General features: G+C 40.3%; 2 protein-coding genes and 1 non-coding gene across 6 annotated transcripts in view; all 3 read right to left on the minus strand.

Annotated features, from left to right (window-relative positions):
- The window catches only part of BPHL (biphenyl hydrolase like), a 38,273-nt gene extending 32,676 nt beyond the window's left edge, over positions 1–5,597 (minus strand). Inside the window, exon 1 of one of the 2 annotated variants that reach the window (XM_003985848.5) lies at positions 5,440–5,597. In XM_003985848.5, the coding sequence (XP_003985897.2) occupies positions 5,440–5,546 (107 nt within the window). In that variant the 5' untranslated portion in view covers positions 5,547–5,597. Of the gene's footprint in view, positions 1–5,109; positions 5,354–5,439 lie in introns of those variants that run through there. The other variant, XM_006931486.4, reaches the window with a different exon arrangement.
- RIPK1 (receptor interacting serine/threonine kinase 1) overlaps positions 1–24,513 on the minus strand; it is a 38,911-nt gene that overhangs the window by 2,332 nt on the left and 12,066 nt on the right. The window contains exons 6-11 of one of the 3 annotated variants that reach the window (XM_023253722.2): positions 17,066–17,142; positions 15,610–15,700; positions 14,179–14,745; positions 12,613–12,765; positions 10,692–11,005; positions 8,957–10,313 (exon numbers count right to left, since the gene is read on the minus strand). In XM_023253722.2, coding sequence (XP_023109490.2) covers positions 10,719–11,005; positions 12,613–12,765; positions 14,179–14,745; positions 15,610–15,700; positions 17,066–17,142 — 1,175 coding nt within the window. In that variant the 3' untranslated portion in view covers positions 8,957–10,313; positions 10,692–10,718. Of the gene's footprint in view, positions 1–8,956; positions 11,006–12,612; positions 12,766–14,178; positions 14,746–15,609; positions 15,701–17,065; positions 17,143–24,513 lie in introns of those variants that run through there. The other 2 variants (XM_045057187.1, XM_023253723.2) reach the window with 2 other exon arrangements.
- LOC111560632 lies at positions 1,469–1,575 on the minus strand. Its single transcript, XR_002742635.1, has one exon. It is a non-coding gene; the product is annotated as a U6 spliceosomal RNA (small nuclear RNA).

Consider the following 24,513-nt stretch of genomic DNA (forward strand, 5'->3'; position numbering starts at 1 on the left):
TCTGTCTCTCCTCTCTCTCTGCCTCTCCCCTGCTCATGCTCTGTCTCTCTCTCAAAAATAAACAAACATTAAAAAAATATTAAAAAAAAAAAGAAGGGAGACAGAGACCATTATCAGGGTTGAGTAGAGGTATCTGAAGAGGAGTGAAAAAGTAGCATTTGAATTAACTTCCAAGAGGAGTAAAATTTTGAAAAAAAGAATGTGGTGGGAGGGTGCTCCTAGAAGAAGAAATAGCATGATCAAAGGCCCGGAAGCAAGAGACGTATGTCGGGGGAAAGGCAGTGTTCAGTCTGGCAGGGGTACGGGGGCAAAGAGTGAGCAAAGTTTGGGGCCAAATGCCAAGGGGGCTTGAAGCTAGGCTGAGGGGAAAGAAAATGCCCCTAGTGCCTTGTCATCAACATCCTGTATGTCACCACACCAGAGGTACATGCCACTATCATATCAGCCCACCCACTGCGGTTAATGGAGGCTGCCAAAAACCTTTCATCAATCTCCAGGTGGAGGAAACAGGGCAGAGAACTGTTTATGAATGAAAGTAAATCAAAGCAAATCAATTACAAATACAAGAAAAAGCATTTTATTAAAAAAAAAATTATTGAATGATTTATTTTCACATAAATATAAGACCAATGAAATGAGTAAAGCATTTTTTCTCCAGCTTATCAAGGGGCTCTTGGACAGTAATTCAGGCCTCACGTTATGTGTGTTAAAAGAAAAATCAGGCTGCAGAGACCAGGCCTTTGATGGCCCTGAAATGTGCTTATTACTTGAACCACAATCAAACTCTCACATAGGAAAAAGGATACAAAACTTCAGAAAATTTATAAAGACCAAAAATGAATCTTTCAGGTGTCAATCCATCTTTACCACCACTTTCTCCCTAATAATCACGTTGCTTCTCTAACCCAGGTGTTCTTAAGCAGGTGTGCTCATTAGAATCACCTGTGGAGAGTTAAAACCATTAACTGGCTAGTGGGTGTCTTGGGTGGCTCAGTCGGCTGAACCTCTGACTTAGGCTCAGGTCATGATCTCACAGTTCAGGAATTCAAGCCCCACATCAGGCTCGCTGCTGTCAATGCAGAGCTGACTCTGGATCCTCTCTGCCCCTCACCTGCTTGCACTCTCTCAAAAAAATAAATCAAACATTCAAAATATATATATAAACTGCCTAGGACAATCCTGGGAGAGACTATCACTCAATGACTGGGGCAGAACCCTGACAGGTGCTTCCTTTTTCTATTATTTTTTATTTTTTTTAATGTTTATTTTTGAGACAGAGAGAGACAGAGCATGAACAGGGGAAGGTCAGAGAGAGAGGGAGACACAGCATCCAAAACAGGCTCCAGGCTCTGAGCTGTCAGCACAGAGCCCGACGCGGGGCTCGAACTTACGGACCGTGAGATCATGACCTGAGCCGATGTCGGACGCTTAACCGACTGAGCCACCCAGGCACCCCTCTATTATTTTTTTAAATATGAGAGGTTTCACAAATTTGCGTGTCATCGTTGCACAGGGGCCATGCTAATCTTCTGTGTATCAGTCCAATTTTAGTATGTGTGCTGCTGCAGTGAGCACACTGACATGTGCTTTCAATAACACCAAAACTCTACTGTACTATTTATTCATTCATTCATGTACTTCCTAAACTCCTATTGCTTTGGGCCCTCCATGTAGTTTAGAGGCTGGCAGGAAAGACAGATAATTAAATCTGCAACTAGCAGGTACTATGCAGTTTGCCTAGTATTATGACAGAGAAGTTGGGGGATACAGGAGATCCTGAGGGTGCAGACATCAGACACTAGGTTCCCTACACCTTAACCAACATCTACACAGCTGCTAATCAGCCCCTTTTTATGAGAATATTTCCAACTTCCCACTATATCAGTGAGGGTCAAACTTAGATTTGCATCATCTGGCAAATTTAAATCTCCAGATGCCCAGACTGTACTAAATCAAAATCTCTGGTGGGATACAAGCATCTGTGTTTTTTTTTAAATTTCCCAAGAGATTCCAATAAGCAACCAAGGTGGAGAACAACTATACTGAGTTAATTTCTTGTAGAAGGAAAAAAAAATTCCTATCTCCCTATTGAAAACAGCCTATATAGGAAGGCACGCTCACCTAGATAAGCCTATATCTTACCTCATATTTGTCCTTGACTCTCTTTTTCTGGGTGGCTGGATAGGCAATTTTGTGAAAGGGTTAGAAGGGGTCAGGAGCAATACAACACAATATCTTCCAGACTGAGGGGGCTTGAGCTGCTCCCTTCAAAGAAGGAAAGTTTACTGTGGTGGAAAGCAAGAATTTAACAGCTTGCGGAAAATAAACTAAAACTCACATTTAGTTTCATTATTAAGCTAAATAATGAACTCTACTAAGAGCTTACATTATATTTACCCTAATTTTACCTTTGAGGAACCTGAAGATTGGAGTGTTTAGACAACTTGCCCCAGTCACATTACTAGTTATTTATACCTGAGTGTATGACATCAGAGCCTTTGGCATTTTGCCCTTCGCTTAGAAATAAAAATGGGGTAGGGAGACCTGGGTGGCTCAATCGGCTAAACATCTGACTTCAGCTCAAGTCATGATCTCACAGTTTGTGAGTCTGAGCCCCACATCAGGCTCTGTGCTGACAGCTTGGAGCCTGGAGCTTACTTAGGATTCTGTGTCTCCCTCTCTCTCTGCCCCCGCCCTCCGTCTCTCAAAAAAATAAATAAATGTTATAAAAATTAAAAAAAAAAAAGAAAAATGGGGTCAATTAATAAAACACATCCTCACTTTGAAAGTCCTACACATTCTCTGTATCTCTTATGTTCGGCTATTTCTGTTGTATATTTTTTCCAAAGTAACCATTAGCTCTAATAAAGTATTAGCTACCCCCTAGGGCTTGGAATTAAATGAATTTTGAGGACTTATTTTGCATCTTTTACACACTGCATTATTAGATATTCTTATCTGTATCATTACTAATTGCAGCTACTAATTAGTGAATTATTATTATATCCCAGGACTTGTACATTTATTGTCTCAAATCCTCAGAAGTGCAAGGCACTTGGGTCGGAGAGGTTAAGTAACTTGCTTACATTTGTGCAGCTAGGAAGTAGCAATGCAGCCTCGTAAACACCAGAGGCCTTGTTTTTTCTGTGTCCTGGAAGCTGAACAAAGTCCCCAACAGGGCTCTAGCCCTGGGGCCACTCACCCGGACTGCCAGACAGAAGGAACAAGGCAGTGCCAGGGAAAGGAGGGTCTTTGATTCTCAGGCAGATCATCCCAAGGTTGAACTCAGAAAACAGTTTTCTTCCGACAGCTTGTTAGGTTCTATAAATTACTAATACTGTAACTGTGCGTGACATACAACTGCAGGTAGAAAAGCCTTCTTACCCGGTCCTGGAACAAACCACTTTACAGACTACAAAATAAAAAAGAGAGTTCCAAACAACAGACTTACAAAAACAAGCTTTTGGAACACAACTCAAGTGTAGGCTGGGCACCGGCTGTTCTGAGGCAAAGGTTTTATAAGCAGCGCTTTCACCTGCTTACTTTGGGCAGCAGCCTCATTTCAGGATTAACGAATACCACTGCTGGTTTTCTCTGATTACATGTAATGTCAACTTGCAAATGCATTTATGAAATGGCAGTTTGAAATCCAGAGAAACCGGTTTTTCAGAGATGTTTTAGGAAGAACGATTTACATTAAATGGATGGGGCCTTCCTGCAACCATGAAATAACCTATCTTAACTTGGGTACTGGCATATAGTAACCTTATTTCAATCTCTTTCTGCAAATTGGAAACTGGATAAATTTCCATTTTTCCATGTAGATTTATACAGCTGTGAACATTGACATATTTTTCCATCTGTATTAAAATAGTCCCAAAAGTCTTCTAAAAGTTCTAAAATATTTAAAAAGAATTTAAATAAATCAAATATGAAACTCAAGAACTAGTTAATCACAACATAAAAATTTAAAGCTGGTCAGATTTTTCCCTTCTCCTTCCAAATCAAACTTTCAAATGAGAAGTTTCCACATTAGATCAACTCAAATTCTAAATTTTTTTTTAACCTTTATTCATTTTTGAGAGACAGGGTGCAAGCAGAGGTGGGGCAGAGACAGATGGAGACACAGAATCCAAAGCAGGCTCCAGGCTCTGAGCTGTCAGCACAGAGCCCAATGTGGGGCTCGAACTCACAAACCGTGAGATCATAACCTGAGCCTAAGTCAGTTGCTTAACCGTCTGAACCACCCAGGCGCCCCAGATCAACTCAAATTCTGAATGCCAGGTACCCATCTAGCATTTGACTTTTCCTATAAATGGAACTGATCCATCAGCAGTTAATTGCATATATATCCTGTGTACATTTGTGTACAGGTAGAGAGAATAAAGTAAAGCAAGTTTCATGCTGTTCTAACTACATTTTCTGCTTAGTATCTCTTGGGGCCAAGGGCACCCATTTTTAAGACAGGTCAGACATTTAAAAAAGGGGGAGGGCGCCTGGATAGCTCAGTTCGTTAAGCCTGGGGCTCTTGGTTTTGGCTCAAGTCATGATCTCATGGTTGTGGGGTCCAGCCCCAAGTGGGGCTCTGCACTGAGCGTGGAGCCTGCTTGGGATTCCCTCTCCCCCTTAAAATAAATAAATAAAATAAATAAATAAACATTAAAAAAAAAGACGGTAGGTCAGAGATTAATCTAGCTGTTTTTGTTGTTTTATCTCGAAATATGCATGAGGGATAGGGAGGGTCAGAAAAGAAAAAGGCAGATTCTTGGCTTTCTCAACCTACACCATAAGCTCTGAGAGTCAGGCCAAGGATTGTGAATTTTCCCAGGTTCCCAAGGTGGTTTTTTTGCACATTACAGTTCAAAATAAGGGGGAAAAAAGAAAAAAGAAGGAGAACAAGAAGGTGACAACGATGACTCAGGGGCTTGTGCCTGACCAACAGCTCATAGGTTAAGGAGATTCTCAGGCTGGTTTTTGATATAAGAAGCAGGAGACACTGGAGCCCTGAGGGTGTGAAGACACAGCGCAGAGCAGCCAACTAAGAATGAAGGGTTTGAGATTCTAATCTCGGTCATGAGTGTGTCTGTAACTATGGGCAAATTACGTTACCTCCCTGGGTCTCTCGTCTCCACAATGAGGGGCTTGGACTCCATCACCCAAGTCCTTTAGGGCTCTCCAGTCACAGAACTGAAGCCGACGCACGGCTGCAGTGCCAAGGCCAGGAGCAGCAGAAGTGGTTACTTCCACCGCCTCCCGCGCACCCACGTGGGACAGGCTCGGGTCTTGGAGCAAAGGGCGAGAGGGCAGCGAGGCTGCGCCCACGGCAGCAACCCGCACCGCCCTGCCCGCCCGCCTCCTGGCTGGCGCGTTGCCCTCCCACTGCCCCCCAGCACGCAACCCTGGCCGCAGGGGCCCCCGGAGGGAAGCGGGCATCATTACCCGAATGCGGCTGCAGGCCCAGCATACGGGACGTGGTTCCCTGGCTTCAGCACCGACAGGAGTAGCCGCACCTGCCGCACTGCGCCGCCGCCCAGCACTTCAGCCATGGTCACAGGTTCCGCTGAGCCCCGGAGCGCGCATGCGCCGGCTCCACCGACCGCCCCGCGTCCACCCCGCGCCCACCCCCCCGCACCGCCTGAGAACAAGCCTGCGCCCCGCCCCACTACGTCCCGCTACGCCCCGTCGCCAGGAAACATGCTAGCGCCAAGGTCTAGCGGCCGCCCTCAACACCCCCCGCCTTGCCCCGACAGAACCCCGCTGCTCCTGAACTTCCGGCCAGAGCCTATCGCCCGCTTCGGCTTGTCACGCCGGGATGCTAGGAGCCGTAGCCCGCCGGGTGACCCTTGTCAGAAACGGGGCTCGAAGTCCCAGTGGTACCGCAACACAGATCGTCTGCTCTCGGGGTGCCAGCTCTGGCTCACGAGGGGTACGTCCCAGTCGGCTTTGCCCTCCCACCGCCGCGGTGACCAGTCCCTCCAGAGAGGCGAAGCTGCACCCCTCCCCCATCCCGCCCTTCTCAGGGAGTAGATGGTGAGGAGGGACCTGTGGACGGAGAAGGAGGCTTCAAGGCTGGCTGCCGTCGGCGGAGTGAAATGCATTTGCTTCAAGGAATGATGGCATTATTTTTTTTTCCCTTCATATTATCTCATACTCATTGTTTGGTATGGCTATTGTAAAAAAAAAAAAAAAGTGTTGGTGAGTATGTGGAGAAATTGGAACCCTGTACGCTGCTGGTGGGAATACAAAATAGTGCAGTGGTGGTGGAAAATAGCATGGCGGGTGCTCAAAAAAATTAAACGTACAATTATATGATCTAGCAATTCCACCTGTCGGTATATACCCCCAAAGAATTGATAAGTGTCTCAAAGATATTTATGGTCATAGCATTATTCACAATAGCCAAAATGGAAAATTGGAAAGCAACCCATATGTCAATGGAGGGATGAAGGTTTAAACCTGTGTATACGTGTAATGGAATGTTGTTCTTTAAAGAAGATGGAGGGACGCCTGGGTGGCTCAGTTGGGTAAGCCACCAACTGTGGCTCAGGTCCCCATCTCAGGGTTTGTGAGTTCCAGCCCCACACGGGCTCTGTGCTGTCACGTCAGAACCTGGAGCCTGCTTCAGATTCTGTCTCCTTCCCTCTCTGCCCTCCCCTCCCCCTTTCAAAAATAAACGTTCAAAGATTTAAAAAAAAAAAAAAAAGATGGAAATTCTGACACATGCCATAATATGAACTTTGAGACATTATGTAACATGTTACAGCCATGGGGGTTCTGATACCTGCAGTATCCTCACTGGCCCATTTGAGTTTCTTGGGCAAAAATTTTCTTTCAACATAAATCTACATCAATTTCCTGCATAGAAGGAAAGAGAAATACAGTTCAGCTGTTATCATCTGACTTTCAGAAATCTTTGGTGGGTCAACGTTTCCTTACTTTTTCCTGAGAGGTTGACTGGGATTTATCAGAGATCATGAGAGTTAAAAATAGTTGTCTGTACAATTTTTAATACGTTATCCCACTGATAAATCAGCAAAAATGGTAGCACTGTGAAAAATGGTAGATTTAAGTTATTGGTTACAATTTATTTTTAAGTGTACACTTCAGAACTAGTCCTTTATGTATAACACTATTGTGCAGTTTTGATTAAAGAGTAACTTTGTGCCAGGCACCTTATGATGCATTATTTTAATCCTCACATCAACCTTAGTGGCCTATTTATAAAATGAGGAAACTGAGATTAAGAGAGGTTAGGAAGCAGGCCCTGAGTACATAGCTAGAGTACAGAGGAGAATTTAAGCCTGCTTGGTTTCAGAACCTGTATTTGGATTGTTATGTGTTGTGGAATTCACTGTAACAGCATTAGGCCTTCAATGATTTCTTTGTAACCAGATGCTTCTTTGGGGGTGCCTGGCTAGCTCAGTGGGTAGAGCCTGAGACTCTTGGTCTCTTGATCTAGGAGTCAGGAGTTCAAGACCCAGGTTGGATTACTTTAAAAATAATAATACAAAAAGTAAAAATAAAATATAAAAACACTTTCAGATGCTTCTAAGATCTTGAACATATAAATACCTAGTGTTTTGTTTTGTTTCCCTTCAGTCCTTTTCAGTGAAATTGCACTTTAACCCTAGCTGATTGCAATGGGCAAAACCATCAGTATTTCACTTCTTACTCCTCATTTTGTTCTGTTTTGTTTTGTTTTGTTTCACTTTAGTCCTTTTTAGCGAAACTGCACATTAACCCTGGCTGATTGCAATGGGCAAAAACCATCAATATTTCACTTCTTACTCCTCCTAAAAAATTAAAACCCAATGGGCTAAATAAAGTAAATTTAAAAATTAAACCATGATTTTGTATTAAATTCAGTTTTGGCGGTTAGTAGATATTTTTTATCCTACAACAGATGTGACAAAAAGAATTGATCTCATTGACATGGCTACCCTTGTATCGAGAGAAATTAGAATTAATATCATCTACTTTTGCACATTGTGGCAAGGAAATTCTTACCATTCATAAAGTCAGCTTGAGCTTGTTTTCCACTGTAGTGTCAAAGCCCACTTTTTTTTTTTCATGTTTATTCATTTTTGAGAGAGAGAGAGCATAAACAGGGGAGGGGCAGAGAGTGAGACACAGAATCCGAAGCAGGCTCCAGGCTCTGAGCTGTCAGCACAGAGTGCGACGCAGGGCTGGAACTGGCAGACCGTGAGATCATGACCTGAGTCAAAGTCGGATGCTCAACCGACTGAGCCACCCAGGTGCCCCGTCACAGCCCACTTCTGATGGAAAACACTTTTATCTGAAATTGGCTAAGCCATTTATCTTAGTAAACACCTAGTTTTATTTATATTATTATTAAAAAAAAACTTTTAGAAGTAGTGCACATTAAAATGTACATCAAAATACTATTTAAACCATTTTCTGAGAAAGAAAGAACTATTCCTGAAGACCTAATTTCATTTTATGGAGCCAAAACAAATACTGAAACCACAGCAACAAGTGGAAAATATACTGATATCACAAAGCTGTGAGAGCTGGAGGTGTTATTTACCAGTAGTAACCTTAGGGTCTGAATATCTTTTTTGGAACAAAGGTATGGATAGGCTTCTCTCTCATCTTGTAGTCTGTGTCATCTCAATTGATTTTCTACCCAATTGATTTTCTTGTATTGAAACTCCTTAGATACAAATTTGGCTCTTTTCAGCCCAGTTTTGACAGAGTGGGGGCTGGAGGAAGGACTTCTGAATCATGTTTGAAGGACAGCAATGCTGCAGGCTCTCAAGGCAGCAAGTTTTCATCCTGAGAGACAAATAGCGCTGTCCAGAAGCTTCCCCTTTATACCATCACTTCCTCTTGCCTGCTAATAGCGGGAGGGTGAAAAGGAGAGTTCATACAGGAAATGTCAACCTACGTGGAGAAGCCCAAACAGTTTTGTTTACAAACACATCATTTCAATGACTTATATTTGAGGTACAAAATTTTATTTTTAGAAGGCCATTAAAAATACATTCCATTTTTGCCTCTTAAAACATTAATCATTAAATCTCTTGGGAATTTAGAGAATTTAAATACTGTTAGAGGACAGAGGTACAAGGGATACATTTAGAAAAGCAATGATCCACCCCCACCCCCACCCCCACCCCAGCAAAGCCTGGGACTCTTTCCCCGTTCAATTTTCCTTTTGGTCTATGTGATCGAATGCTATGTGGCAACTAATAGTGAGCCTGGATATCTGTGGATAAGGGGCTGAGGTTCATTACTTTATGGCACTGCTCTTCTCAACCAGGCGCAGTTTTGCACTTCCAGGGAACATGTATGTGGCAGTGTCTTGTCACAACTGAAGATAAAGTAGGGGAGAACAGCACTATTGGCTTCTAGCAGGTAGAGGGCACTTTCAAACATCCAAATCCTCCAATGCACAGGGCAGCCCCCACAAGAAAGAATTACCTGGCCCAAGATCCCAATAGTGCAGAAGTTGAGAAATCCTGTTTTACAGTCCCACCTCAGGGGCGTGTGTGTGTATGTATATCATTTAGGGCCAGAGGGGATTTAGAACCAGAACCACAATACTGTTATCAATCACCAGTTCCTAGAATCTGTTCTGACAGCCGGAGTCACCATGCTGCATCCTTCTCTCCCTCCTGGAAGGGCTAAGCACAATGACATACCCTCTCTGTTTATCAAAGTGCAGACAGTGATACTGGATGGCCTGGTTGGCTTCAGTCTTCTGGTCTTCTGGTTCCTTCACTCATTCCTGATTTTCAGGAGGACTTTGAATGATGCTAGCTAAAGGCACAGTGACCAAGCTTTGAAGCAGTCCTTTTTTGACATCACAGTTCACACACACACAAAAAGAAGAAATTTCTACAGAATCCTGGGGTCAACTGAGGAAGCTGCTCAACAGTGATCAGCCCCAAAGCTCCAGTCAGAGCATACATGCTCCCTCTTCAGGACAGAGGTTGGGAAAATACATAAGGTATCAGAATGCTAGGAAAGAACTTAAAAACTTAGTAAAAAATTTTTGTAGTTAACCACAATTAGTAGCAATTCCTTGCAACAAATGGAAAATTCTGGTATTTTTGTTCTCTATTTTTTTTTCTCCTTACTCCTTAAAATCCATTCAGCTAATTTATGGAGTGGTGATTGCATGTAATTTTTAAAGCCTGTAGTGACTTTTTTTAAAGCCTGTAGATACAACATTTGATACTGAAGTTAACAGACCTTATAGCTTTGGAATGAACTGTAGTTTTAATAAAAAAAAAAAAACTACTTGAAGAGAACTCGCAATTTCACTGTACTCTGGTTATAATTGGAGCCTACATGGAGAAGAGAGCATAAGGTAAGAAAGTTGACTTAGTTTACATTTCTCTGAATTTGCTTTTCCTTCTCAAACAAAACTCCAGGAAATGAAATGAATAGCATCACTGAAGGTTATGGAACATACTGAAACAAAATTATCTTCCTCAAATACCTCCCCTCTCCCTTTCAAAACCCAATTAGGCTTTTTTTTGGGGGGGCGGGGGCTTGACCATTAATAGGTCTTCCTGGTTAGTGGGTTGCTGTAGATTTCTTTCCCATGCTCCAGCTATGGGATGCAGGAGAATTTTATGCAGACATAGAACCTCTATCAGGAAGGAAAGAATTCTGAACATTCTGAGGCAGCACATTTTCAGTGTGTTACTAAGTGAGATTACCTTATGCTGCCAAAGCCTTTTCTGGAATTAGCTCTGGCTGATGTGTATCAAATAATTCAGAAGGTCTATTCTTGAACACTGGTAGAGTGCATAGGCCAGCTTTCCTACTGTGGCTCCCTTACTGCCTTCTCTCATCAGCCACTTTTGGAGCATCTGGTAAACCTTTTCTTTTAGTCCATCTCGCTCATAGTCATGGTCAATTTCATCAATCTGAGATTCAGTGAAGCCCAGCTTACGTGCACAGTTTTTCCATTGCCTTCCCAGATTTTCCCTGACTGGGTCCAGATGTTTATCAGTCAGACTAGTGATATTATCTGCCAAACAGAAAAGAGAAGAAGACATAAAGCTTTGACCCATTTGGAACATTCTAGCTTCAAAAACCTGTAGAAAGAGTCCCAGGAGACAGTAAAAAAAAAGATAACTTCTAAATTATATAGTTATTGACTCATTGGGTGATGCTTTCCATGTCTGGAAGCCTATTTGGAGTGTTGATATGAATACAATAGAGAACCCCTTCCTCATTGCACATGTAACACTGAGCCACAGCTGATGGCTTTGGGAATGAAACCCCTGCTTGGCTACCAGGCTATAATATACAACTTTAGCCAGTGGCCATATTAATATCAGACCTTCCTGATGTAATGAGGGAAAACAGCACTTTTGTTCCTTTTGGCATTTTCCACTTACATTTGGCCAGAATTAAGGTCATTCAACTCCTAATCCCCTGTACCCAACAGTTAACTTTTCTCTTATTAAGGAGACAGACCATCAAGTGTGAATTCGTTCAATTACAGTGACTTCCCTGGTCTTTTAAGGAATGAGGGATCTACTTTTTAAGGTCTATTTTGGGACTCATTTCTCCTCTACCCTAAGTCTGTCTTCTCTTCTACAGCCACAACCTCTCTTTCTACTCATTCTTTCCCCTTGTCCTTCATAAAAATAACAAAAGGAGGCTAAAATATAAAATAACCACCACACACATTTTCCTTGATCCACACCCTACCTCAAAAAGCTGAACATAAGGGAAAAGACATCTCATTTTTTTACCCCTCAACTCCCGTTCTTTCCTCAGCTTCCCACAATGCAGCTTCTGTCATCATCCCTGGACATCAGCAGTCCAAAACCTCCCAAGATATTTGTCAAATTTTGTCAACACCTCTCTGGGAGAGGGATCCTGGGTTTCATCAGATTCTCAAAGGTACCTCTGTCAGCCCAAAAGTTAGGAACCTCCTATTATTAGAGCACAGCCATACCTGTTCATGTACATACTATCTGTGGCTGCTATTGTACTACAGTATCACTTGAGTAGTTGCAAAAGAGACCTCAGGACCAGTGAAGCCTAAAATATTTACTATCTATCCCTTGATAGAAAAGTTTTGCCAATCCTAGAGTTAATCATTAAGCTAGGTTCTTAAATCCCATTGTTTTAGCCTTGTGACTCCTTTTCCCAGGTTGTGTTTTGGGATTAATATTATGAGCCTGCATAGTGGAAAGCTGTAAGAGAAAGCCCTATTATTTTTATTACAGAGGTGCTATTGAAGGCATAGTCTTCTTTCTTTTACAGAATCCCTCTTGATGAAGACCTGAAGGAGCTATCTCTCCTAGGTCTGAGTAGTAATATTGATGATGATGTATTTAACACTTGACCTAACTATGTGCCAGGCAGTGTTCTAAGCTATTTATCCATATTGACTCATTTAATTTTCATATCCATGAGTTAACAAATCCATGAGTTAGATATTGTAATCATCCCCATATTAAATATAAATAAATCACAAAGGAATTATATGGAAATTACAGAGAAAACACGGGGCAATTTTCAGAGAGAATAATCAGAGAAATTTCCGGATTCCATTAGATCCTTCTAAACAAGGAAGAAAGTTCAAGGTTGCTAGGCAATGGATCCTTAAGGGCATCTTACCAAAGATATCTTGGTACTTAGAAGCTGGCTCTTCTTTCAAGTTCACGTGTGTGCTTTCCAGTAGTGCTGAATTCAATCCCCCAATCTCCATATAATTATGGTCTCCAACCTGAATGCCAGCGCTGTTGTATATGTTACATTTTATAGACTCATCTGAATAGAGAGGAATATACAGGTAAGTATATCTAGATTGAAAGCAAGAGAGGGGCACCTGAGTGGTTGGTTGGTTAAGTGTCCGACTTCAGCTTTGATTGTGATCTCACAGTTCATGAGTTCAAGCCCTGCATTGGGCTCTCTACAGTCAGAGCCCACTTCAGATCCTCTGCCCCACCCCTCTCTCTGCCCCTCCCCCACTCAGGTGCACGCACGCTCTCTCTCTCTCTCTCTCCCTCTCTCAAAAATAAACATTAAAAAAAAAAGCAAGCAAGAGAAATAGATATAATATGGTAAGAGGGCAGGGCTTTACTCCAGATGTGTAAGTTATTTATCCTATGCCACTCTTTGAAATTTTCTTCTTTAAAATGTAGCTGAACCAACCTCACATCCATCAGAATGGCTACTATTAACAAAAACAAAAAATAGAAAATAACAAGTGTTTGTAAGGATGTGGATGAACTGGAACCCTGGTGTACTGCTGGTGGGAATATAAAATGGTGTAGCCACTGTGGTAAACAGTATGGAGGTTCTTCAAAAATTAAAAAACAGAATTACTCTATGATCCAGCAATTTCACTTCTGGGAGTATACCCAAAGGAATCGAAAGCAGGGCCTCAAACAGATGTTTGCACACTCATGTTTATAGCAGCCACTCAAGTGTCTGTCAACAGATGAACAAATAAACAAAATGTGTTATATACAGACAATGGAATATTATTCAGCCTTAAAAAGGAAGGAAGTTGTGTCACAGGTTACAACATGGATGAACCTTTAGGACATTGTGCTAAGTGAAGTAAGGCAGTCACAAAAGGACAAATACTGTATGATTCCATTTATATGAAGTACCTAGAGTGGTTAAGTTCATAGAGAAAGAAAGTAGAATGGTGGGTGCCAGAGTCTGGGTGGGAGGGAATGGGGAGTTAGTGCCTGATGAGTACAGAGTTTCAGTTTGGGAAGATGAAAAGAGTTGTGGAGATAAATGGTGGTGATGGTAGCCCAACACTATGGTTTTCACCACAAATGGTTGTCTTTGGCCTATATAAGATAAGAAATAAAAATATCTAAGACTTCTTACCTTCAGAAAACAGCAAGCAAGAAAAAGAACACAAGCAGTGACCTTCACTTCCATCAGGGATTAGGATAATGGGACCACTGTGATGAACGTTAGCGCAGAAGATGCCTACCAGTTATCAGGACCTGTAACCCAACACCTGTGGGCAGGTGCAATGAATTCTACCCAGACTGAGGTCAAGTGGTCTGATGGAGACAATTCCATGGCTACAAACTGCATCTGGCAACTGAAGACTGCAAACAACTCACCCTTGTTACCTGGTAGTCTACAACAGAGCTAATGGCTGCTTTATTTTCAGAAATTTTAATTGTTTAGATTGTAACTGAAAAAACTGTTTACCTCTTGATGGCAAAGAGCTGAATGGGATGGTGGGTGTGTTTCCCAGTAGGTTGGTCTCAGGCACCGGAGTTTTATGCACACTTGGCATATGGCTTGGATTTGGTCCATACCAAACTCTTGGACTTGGTGTTCCCAGATCCAACGGTCTTGCTCCCAAACCATACAGATTGTACAACCCATTGTTCCAGTATAGTACTTGAGGTTGGCTGGTTAACCCTGTTGGTTGGTGTACTGCATTACCATGACCGGTTGCACTGGAATAAGGAATGCCTTTTACTCCTGGGTTCTGAACATTCTCATAGGGTTTCTGCTGTGCAAACGGGTCATGGGAGACCCTTCGTCTCCTTTCCTCCTCTCTATTATAAACCATATTCTGTCTGAGTGGCTTTGTCTGCCTGTCCATGCGGCTGCCATAAAGATGGTAGTTGGCTTCTTCCTGGAGTTTACTCCGCAAGCTGAGCTCATTCTCCTCCTGCTGGTACTCTACGGAGGGAGCAAACCAGGATTCCTCCACAGGGCCCATCCCAAGTCCTTGTGAACTGTGCAGAGAACTGGGCTGTTCTGGGGCTGAGAACAAAAGATCAACATTGGAAAGAGTTTCATAAAGCAGTAAGAAGTAAAATAAAACCTGAGCACCATCATAAATATGTACCTCAGAACATACTGAAAACTTTGAGAACAAATCAAAAAGCATTTACTTGATGGTCCTCTTCCTACAAGTTATATAGGTAATAAAGTGAAGCCCCTGCCTGGTGGTGAGAGAGCACTAGAGAAATTTTAACACGCAACAGAAATATGAGTGTCACAGGAATGACCAAGGAAGAAAGGGACTTGTATTGCAACAGAGAAGGTGGGTGTCTCCTTGGTATGAGGCAGGGCTGGACAAAAGGAATAGTAACGGCTTGGTGCTAAGCACTTTCCATGAATTCTTTTATTCTTTAAAAGCCCTGTAAGAATAGGAGCAATTATTATCATGATTTGATGGATGAAGTTTACAAGAGGTTAACTTGCCCCAGAATAGATAGCAATTAAGTGGTTTCAATATCCTATTGTCTGTTTTCCCTTTTGTTATAATGGAAAAAAGTACCCTCCTTGAATCTGAGACCAACCTCTCTGCTTGTTCTCTGAATCCATCATCCCTGACCTTCTCAAGGACTATGCTTCCACATATGTCCTCTCTTTGTCCTGATGTCACTTTCTCCCTATCAGATATATGTTCAAGATGCTTTATGATTTTGGTGAACGCAAGGTTGCTTACTATTTCAAATATATGTATTTTCCCTCCCAAATATATTATAAATTCCCTTATGGCAGGGGTTAAATATTATAGCGTCTTCTGTTTCTTATACGGTCATGAATAGTTACTTTAGAAAATAGAGTGAATGAATGAATGAATGACTGAATAAAGTACTTTCAATCATAGTATGTTACCTGAATTTGACCTGCTTGGAGGTATTGCTATACAGTCAATCTGGAGAGAATGCATTCTCTTCACAAATGAATTTTGGTCTGGATACTCTTTCTATAATTAAGAGCGTAAATGCACACTTTAGTAAACAGTAGAAAATAGTTCCAGAAAATTATTATAAGAAAAATGAGTCTTTTCAAAAGGTAGAAATTTCATATAGCTCTTACAAGGAATAAATATTTTTTAAAAATAAGCTTTTTTCCCAAATAGCCATAAAATCTTAAAAAAAAAAGAAGAACAAATTTGGAAGGTTCACACTTCCTGATTTCAAAACTCACTACAAGACTACAGGAATCAAAACAATGTGGTATTCGAGACACCTGGATGGCTCAGTCGGTTAAGCATCCAACTTCAGCTCAGGTCATGATCCCACTGTCCGTGGGTTCAAGCCCCGCATTGGGCTCTGTGCTAACAGCCCAGAGCCTGGTACCTGCTTCAGATTGTGTCTCCCTCTCTCTCTCTCTGCCCCTCCCCTGCTCACGCTGTCTCTCTCTCAAAAATAAACATTAAAATTTTTTTTAATAAAAAAAATGTGGTATTAGCCTAAGGATAAGCATAGACCAATGGAATATAACAGAGAGCCCAGAAATAAACCCTTGTATGAGCAATTGATTTTCACAAAGGGTGCTAAGACCATTCAATGGGGGAACACTGGATACTGACTCTCTTAATTTATCTTTATCTTAAAACCTCCTTATGCCTGCCTATTTTCTTTACTGTAGTCTTGCCTTCATGATTATAGTATGTTGCTGTAAGACTTATGCTAGTAGCTTATTTCCTGAGGGTGTGTATGTAGGGAAGGTCTTTGTTTCCCTTGGTTACTTGTTGGTAACAATCCTTGTCATAGCCCAGACACCAAATTCATTGCTTCAGGTTGAAGTGGATGCTGCTCCTTTGCTTAGCACAAGATTATCAGGGGGAGGAGCCAACTTTTGAAACTGCAACAACCTGGTTCCCAAGTAAAGATCTCATCGTTGATGTCCCAGGTGACTGTGCTGTTTCTTCAGTACGTTGACACAAGGCTCGCTCCTCCACTACTTTTTCAGCATTATGTTTAGGGGTAGTGGTTTTTTTTTTTTTTCTGTTGTATGTCTTAGCAAATTTAATTCTGTTGGCTTTCTATCTTTCAAGAATTCCTCAGAACGACTGATCCACCTGTGTGGTACTTTCCATTCTATTCCAGTGATGCTGTGCTTTTGTTTTCATATTGCTATATATAATTTATCTCATTTCATTAGTTTCGATGGAGGAATGGGTCCAGTATGCCAACTTGATGATATCTGTATAAAATTGCTAATTTTGTTTCATGTGATTACTAAGCTAGCCTACTTCAAATCTTAGTAACAAGTTATATTGCTTTGGATTTCAAGATTGATAATATATATGCTTTGATAGGTTAATGTTTTGAGCATTACCTACCTTTAAACTTGTCACATCCTCTTCTACATTTTCTTCTAATTGATCTACATAAAAAGGTCTAAATTTTTCTTCAATACCTATATAAAGAAATAATACTATAAATTTCTTAAGTATTTTCTAAAGTAATAACCATATGCGAAATAACCGCTTGAGCTAACGCCAACCCTAAAGTAAAATTTGAGTATTAGTAATCTATTATCTTTCAATTACTTATCTTAATCTGTGGACAAAGCAGTAAAATAAAAATTTAAATGCCAAATCTCTGACTTACCCAAAAAGACTAGCAAGACTAATAACTAGGTGGAAGAAGAAGGAACAGGGTAACACGAGAAACCAAGGGCTATTGGGGTGCCTGGGTGGCTCAGTTGGTTGAGCGTCTGACTTCAGCTCAGTCATGATCTCACAGTTTGTGAGTTTGAGCCCCACATCAGGCTCTGTACTAACAGCACAGAACCTGGAGCCTGCTTTTGATTCTGTGTCTCCCTCTCTCTCTGTCCCTCCCCTTCTCATGCTCTGTCGCTCCCATCTCAAAAATAAATAAACATTAAAAAAAATTTTTTTAAATAAACAAAAAAAAAAGAAACCAAGGGCTATTGCCTAATAGCACGTTTCTCTCACTGCAGCACAAAGCCCTATCTAGTATAAATTAATCTCCAAGTGAACAAGGATGGGTGGACTCCTTGTTTCTGTCTCCCTGGTATCAGAATTTTAGGATAAGGGCACCTGGGTGGCTCAGTCAGTTAAGCATTCGATTCATGATTTCAGCTCAGGTCACAATCTCATGGTTCATGGATCTGAGCCCCACATCAGGCTCCACACTGACGGCATGGAACCTGCTTGAGATTCTCTCTCCCTCTGTCTCTGCCTCTCCCCTGCTGACATTCTCTCTCTCAAAATAAATACACTTAAAAAAATTATTATAGGATAGAATACTCAGAATAGTGATTTGATATAAAAAGATAAAGGCTGTCAGCCTTAAAAGAAAAAGGCAACTTTCACTTCCAGGAAGATGGAGTAGGCATACTTTTCCTTATTTCTCCCTCTAAGCACAAGAACCCCTAGACATCACATATAAAACAAACATAAAAAGAGTCTGAAAGAAGGAAAGACAAAGGCTGACAAACTAGGGACTTTGGGATCTGAGGAAAGACATGACAATGTGCTCATTTAGGATTTCTTTTTGCCTCTTAGATCCCAGACTTGGGCTTAAAGAAGCTGACAACCCAATGGGAAAAAAAAATCCTAATTAAATAAAGCCTGATCCTTTGAGCCAAAGGACTAAGCAAAGAGCATCCTAGAAAGACAAAAGACCTTTAGTCAATAACCACTCTCCAGGCAAACATCACAGAAAATACTGTAGCTCCATTCCCAACCTCACCAGCAAAGGCCAGGTAGGTAGCTGAGACTTCCAACCTCATGAGACAGTAACAGGGTATACCAACACCCCTACCGGGGTGATGTCAGAGAAGGCCAAAAAGGAAGCCAGGACTTTCCTTCTTGCCAGATGGTAATGAGCACTCCACTCAGTGGTGTCAATGGACTACCAGGGCAGACTGGACTTGCACCCTTACTTTGTAGTTGTAAGGTGCCCCTATTCATTCCAATGGAGAAGTGTCAGAAAAGGGCTAGTGGGAGTCAGAACTTTCACTTCCATTGCAGTGTCCATGGAGACCAGGTGGACTCCATTGGAACTTCCACCCTCACCAGTAAAAAGAAGCCCCACCCCCACCCCAGGTGTCAACAGGGCTCAATAGAAAACCTGGACTTCCCTCTACCGGTCACAAAAAGGTAACAGTCAACCTTCCACTGCCAAAGCCATGTTAGAAAAGGCTAGCTGAAACAGAAGGCTTAAGGAAGATCCAGAATCTCATAACATTGTAAGAAAATGTTTAAGTTTCAATAGAAAAATGACTCATCACACTAAGAACCAGGAATATCTCAAACTGAAGGAAAAAACATAATCAATAGATGCCAACACGAAGATATTAGAGATACTAGAATTACCTGCTTAAAGATTTTTAAACAGCCATGATAAAAATGCTTCAATAAGCAATTACAAACAAGCTTAAAACAAATGAAAAAACAGCCTCAACAAAGAAAGAGAAGATATAAAATAAATTTCAATGAAATTTTTGAACTGAAAAATATAATAAACCAAAATGGATAAATTCAACAGCAGAATAAAAGGGACAGAGGAAAGTCAGTGAACTGAAAGACCAGAATGATAGAAATATACTAATCTGAGCAAGAGGGAGAAAATAAACTGAGAAAAAAGTGTACAAAACCTCAGTGACAAGTGGAACTCTAACAAAAGTTCTAGTATTTCTATTAACAGAATCTCAGAAAGAAAGGAAAAAGAGAGCATGGCTGAAAAAAGTACTCTAAGAGATAATGGCTGAAAGCCTCTCCGATTTGGCAAGGGACATATGACCTAACAGATTCAAAAATCAAAACAAAACTCAAACAGAATAAACCCAGAGAAATTCATACCAAAATGAATAATAATTAAACCTCTGAAAGATAAAGAAAAAGTCATGAAAGCAGTCATAAAATACCTTACCTGTAAGTTAAAAAAAGAAAAAAAAGAAAAGAAAAAAGGATTTCTTAACTGAAACCATAGAGGCCAGAAGAAGTGGCACAGTATTTATTAGGTCCTGAAAGAGAAGAACTGTCCACCTAGAATCCTACACCCACCAAAAATATCCTTCAGAAATGAAGGGAAGATCAAGACATTCTCAAATGAAGAAAAACTGCAGTAATTTGTCCCTAGCAGACACACTCTAAAAGAATGGCTAAAGAAACTTCCTAAACAAGAAGGAAATGATTAAAAAAAAAAAAAAAGATACTTGGTATATCAGGAAGAAAGAACACATATGGTATAACTAAAAAATAAATAGGCGTTCTTTTTCCCAGTTTCAGCCGGTTCATGGCAGGGAACTTCCCCAAATCCTTAAGATCTTCTAGGCAGTAAGAATTCTATGTTAATGAGATGGCTTCAGGCTGGAGGCATGGGGAGGAGAAGATAGATAGCTTCAGGATGGGAGCTGGTCACCAGAAAGACCTAGCTATGACTACAGGATTGGAGCTTTCATTACAGCTCCCTGACCTACAGTGAGCGGACAGAGACTGGAGATTGAGCCCACCAGTGATTTAATCAATAATGCCCACCTAATTAAGCCTCCATGAAAACCTGTTAACAACAAGGTTTGGAGAGCTTCCAGGTTAGTGAATACATTGAGTGGGTACATTTTTGGGAAAGTGGCATGCCCAAAGAGGGCATGAGAGCTTCATGGCACATCACTCCCACCACCAATAACTTGCTTAATGAAATCTCTTCCCTTGGCTGTTCCTGAGTTGTATCCTTTATTATAACCCAGTAAATGTAAGCAAAATGTTTCCTGAGTTTTATGAGCTGTTCTAGTGAATTACCGAACCTCAGGGGGTAGTAAGAGGACCTTCAGATTTGTATTTGATAGGGCAGAAATGTGGGTAGCCTGGGCACCCTATCTGCATCTGGTATATAAAGTGGGGACAATCTTACAGCAGGACTAAGCCCTTAAACCTGTGGAATCTGACAATATCTCCAGGTAGTCAATGTCAGAATTTAATTGAATTCTAGAGTACCCAGTTGTGACCCATTTGGTGTCAGAAGTAGTATTACAAAAAATACCCCACAACACAGTAATAAAAAATATGGCTAAATACAATAGGCTTTCCTTCTCCTTTTGAATCTTCTAGACTATGATTGACAGTTGAAGAAGAACTGTAACAATGTCAAAGTATTATAAATGTATGTAGAGGAAATATTTAAGGCAATTATATACAGAGGAAAGTAAAGAGAAGTAAAGGAAGTAAAGTGTTTATACTTCATTTAAACTGGTAAAATAACATTAGTAGACTGTAATAAATTATGTACAGATGGTATAACACCTAGAGTATCCATTAGGAAAACTATGCTCAAAAATATTGTCAGTAAATTCAAATGGGATTCTAAAAATGTTTAAGAATGCACAGAAACGCAGCAAAAAGAAAACAGAGAAATGAAAAACAGAAAGAACAGAAAACAAGACAAAATGGCAAACATGAGCTCTAACATAACAACAATTACATTAAATGTATATGGTCTAAAAACACCAATCAAAAGACAGACATTGGCAGAATAAAGAAATGACCCAAGTATATGCTGTCACAAAAAACTCACTTCATATATAATTGATTATAGGTAGTTGAAAGTAAAAAGATGGAAAAAGATGTATCATGTTAACATTAATAAAAGGAAAGAAGGGTAGCTATATTAATATCCAAAAAAGTAGACATCAGAGCACAGATGACTACTGGAGACAAAAAGGGACATTTATATAATGATAAAGGATCAATCCATCAAGACACAGCGATCCTAAATATACATGTGCCAAACAACAGAGATGTGAAATCTATAAAGCAAAAGATGATAAAATGAAAAGCAGAAATAGACAAATTCACAATTCTAGTTGGAGATTTGAACATTTCTCTCAATGATTTAAAGTACTAGAAAAAACATCAGCCAAGGTATAAAAGAACTCAACATTATCAACAGGATCTAATTGAGATTTACAGAATACCCTACCCAACAACAGAATAACCCATTTCTTTCAAGTGTCCACAGAACATATACCAAGATACACCATATCCTGGACATAAAATAAGCCTCAATAAATTTTAAGGGTTGAAATACACAGAATGTGTTCTCTGACTACAATGAAATCAAGCCGAAGATCAATAACTGAAAGATAACAGGACAATCTCCAAACTCTTGGAAACTAAACAATATACTTCTTTTTTTTTTTTTTTAAATCTTTATTTTTGAGTGAGAGACAGACAGAGTGTGAGCAGGGGAGGGGTAGAGAGAGAAGGAGACACAGTATCTGAAGCAGGCTCCAGGCTCTGCGCTGTCAGCACAGAGCCCAATGTGGGGCTCGAATGCACAAACCATGAGATCATGACCTCAGCCAAAGTTGGACGCTTAACCAACTGAGCCATCCAGGCTCCCCAACAACATACTTCTAAATAATGCATAGATCAAAGAGAAAGTCTCGAGGAAAAATTTTAAATGCAATTAAATAAATGAAAGTAAAAAAGAACTTATCAAAACTTGTGGGGACATAACTAAAGCAGTGCTGAGAAGGAAATTTATGGCATTACATACATATTAGAAAAAAGAAAAGGTCTCAAATCCAAATCAATAATTTAACTTCCCATCTCAAGAACCTAGAAAAAGAAGAACAAAACAAACAAAAAGTAGGAGAAAGGAAATGATAAGGAACAGGGGTCTGTTAGAAAACATAAAAACAATAGAGAAAATCAATGAAACACAAAGCTGGTTGTTTGAAAAGATCAATAAATTGATAAACCTCTAGGAAGACTGACAAAGGAAAACAGAAGACATAAATAACCAGTACCAGGAATGAAACAGGGCATATCACTACAAACACTGCAGATATCTAAATACTAATAAGGGATACTACAAACAACTTTACATATGTAAATTTGACAGCTTAAATGAAATATATAATTTCCTCAAAAAATACAGAGTATCACAACTAGAACTACCAAGCTACTTGGTATTCTACTCTGATATAAAACATACTACTCTGATGTAAAACAGATCTGGATAGCTCCTATACTTTTAAAGAAATTAACTTCACAATTTTAAACTCTCAAAAAAGAGGGGTGCCTGGGTGGCTCAGTCAGTTGGGCGTCCACTTCGGCTCAGGCCATGATCTCACGGTTCATGTGTTTGAGTCCCACATCGGGCTCTGTGCTGACAGCTCAGAGCCTGGAGCCTGCTTCAGATTCTGTGTCTCCCTCTCTCTCTGTCCCTCCCCCACGCATGCACGTGCAGACTCTCTTTCTCTTTCTCTCTCTCAAAAAAGGAATAAACATTAAAAAAATTTTTTTTAACTCCCAAAAAAGAAATTTCCAGGCCCAGATGGTTTCATGGGAGAATTCTATCAAACTTTTAAAGAATTGACATCAATTACATCCATTCTCTTCCAGAAAATAGGAGGAAAAACTTGTCAGTTTATTTTATGAAGCCAATATTGACCCTGATAGCAAAACCAGACAAAGGGGGGCACCTGGGTAGCATAGTCAGTTAAGCGTCTGACTCTTGATCTCAGCTCAGGTCATGATCTCATAGTTCATGAGTTCAAGACCCATACTGGGCTCTGTGCTGATGGTGCGGAGCCTGCTTGGGATTCTGTCTCCCCTTCTTTCTGCCCTCCTCCACTTGTGCTTTCTTTCTCAAAATAAATAGACTTTAAAAATTAAAAAAAAAAAAGACAATATAAAAACCAGAAAGGTATAGACCGATATCCTCATGAATATACATGCAAAAGTCTTAAAAAATACTAGCGAATGGAATTTAGCAATAAATAAAAAGAATCATATACCACTACTGAATAGGTTTTATTCCTGAGATGCAAGGCTGGTTTGGTACTCAAAAATCAATCAGTGTTAATTCCCCATCCTAACAGTTTAAAGAAGCGAAATAATGACCATATCAATCAATGTAGAAAAAGTAGTTGACAAAATTCAAAACCCATTCATGATAAATTCTCAGAAAAATAAGAACAAATATGGTGAACTTCCTCAACTGATAAAAGAGTATCTACTAAATACCCATAACTAACATCATACTTCATAGTGAAAGTCCAAATGCTGAGTCCCCAAATACTGAGAAAAGATGAGGATATCTGATTTCACTGCTCTTATTTAAGATAATGCTAGAAATTCTAGCCAATATGATAAAGTAAGAAAAGGAGATAAAAGTCATATAGATCAGAAAGGAAGAAATAAAACTGTCCCTATTTGGAGATGACATGAAAATCTAAAAAAAGATCTCCTAAAAAACTCCTGGAATTAATAAGTGAGTTCAACAGAGTCATAAGATACAAGATTAACATACAAAAAAAAAAAAAATCAACTATATTTCTATATTCTAGCAATGAGCAAATGGACACCTAAATTTAAAATACAAACTATTTAGGGGCGCCTGGGTGGCTCAGTCAGTTGAGTGTCCAACTTCAAGTCAGGTCATGATCTCGCGGTCCGTGAGTTCGAGCCCCGCATCCGGCTCTAGGCTGATGGCTCAGAGCCTGGAGCCTGCTTCCGATTCTGTGTCTCCCTCTCTCTGCCCCTCCCCTGTTCATGCTCTGTCTCTGTCTCAAAAATAAATAAACGTTAAAAAAAATTTAAAAAAATAAAATACAAACTATTTATAATTTGTCAAAAAAGAGAAATATATAGAACTCGCATGCTGAAAACTATACAACCCTGATAAAATAAATCAAAGAAGATATAAATAAATGAAGAGACATATTGTGTTTGTGGATTTGAAGGCTTGATATAGTGAAGACCTCAGTTCTCCCCAAATGGATATACTGATTTGACACAATTTCTATCAAAAT

The sequence above is a fragment of the Felis catus genome, chromosome B2, assembly GCF_018350175.1.
Source record: "Felis catus isolate Fca126 chromosome B2, F.catus_Fca126_mat1.0, whole genome shotgun sequence".
Lineage (NCBI taxonomy): Eukaryota > Metazoa > Chordata > Mammalia > Carnivora > Felidae > Felis > Felis catus.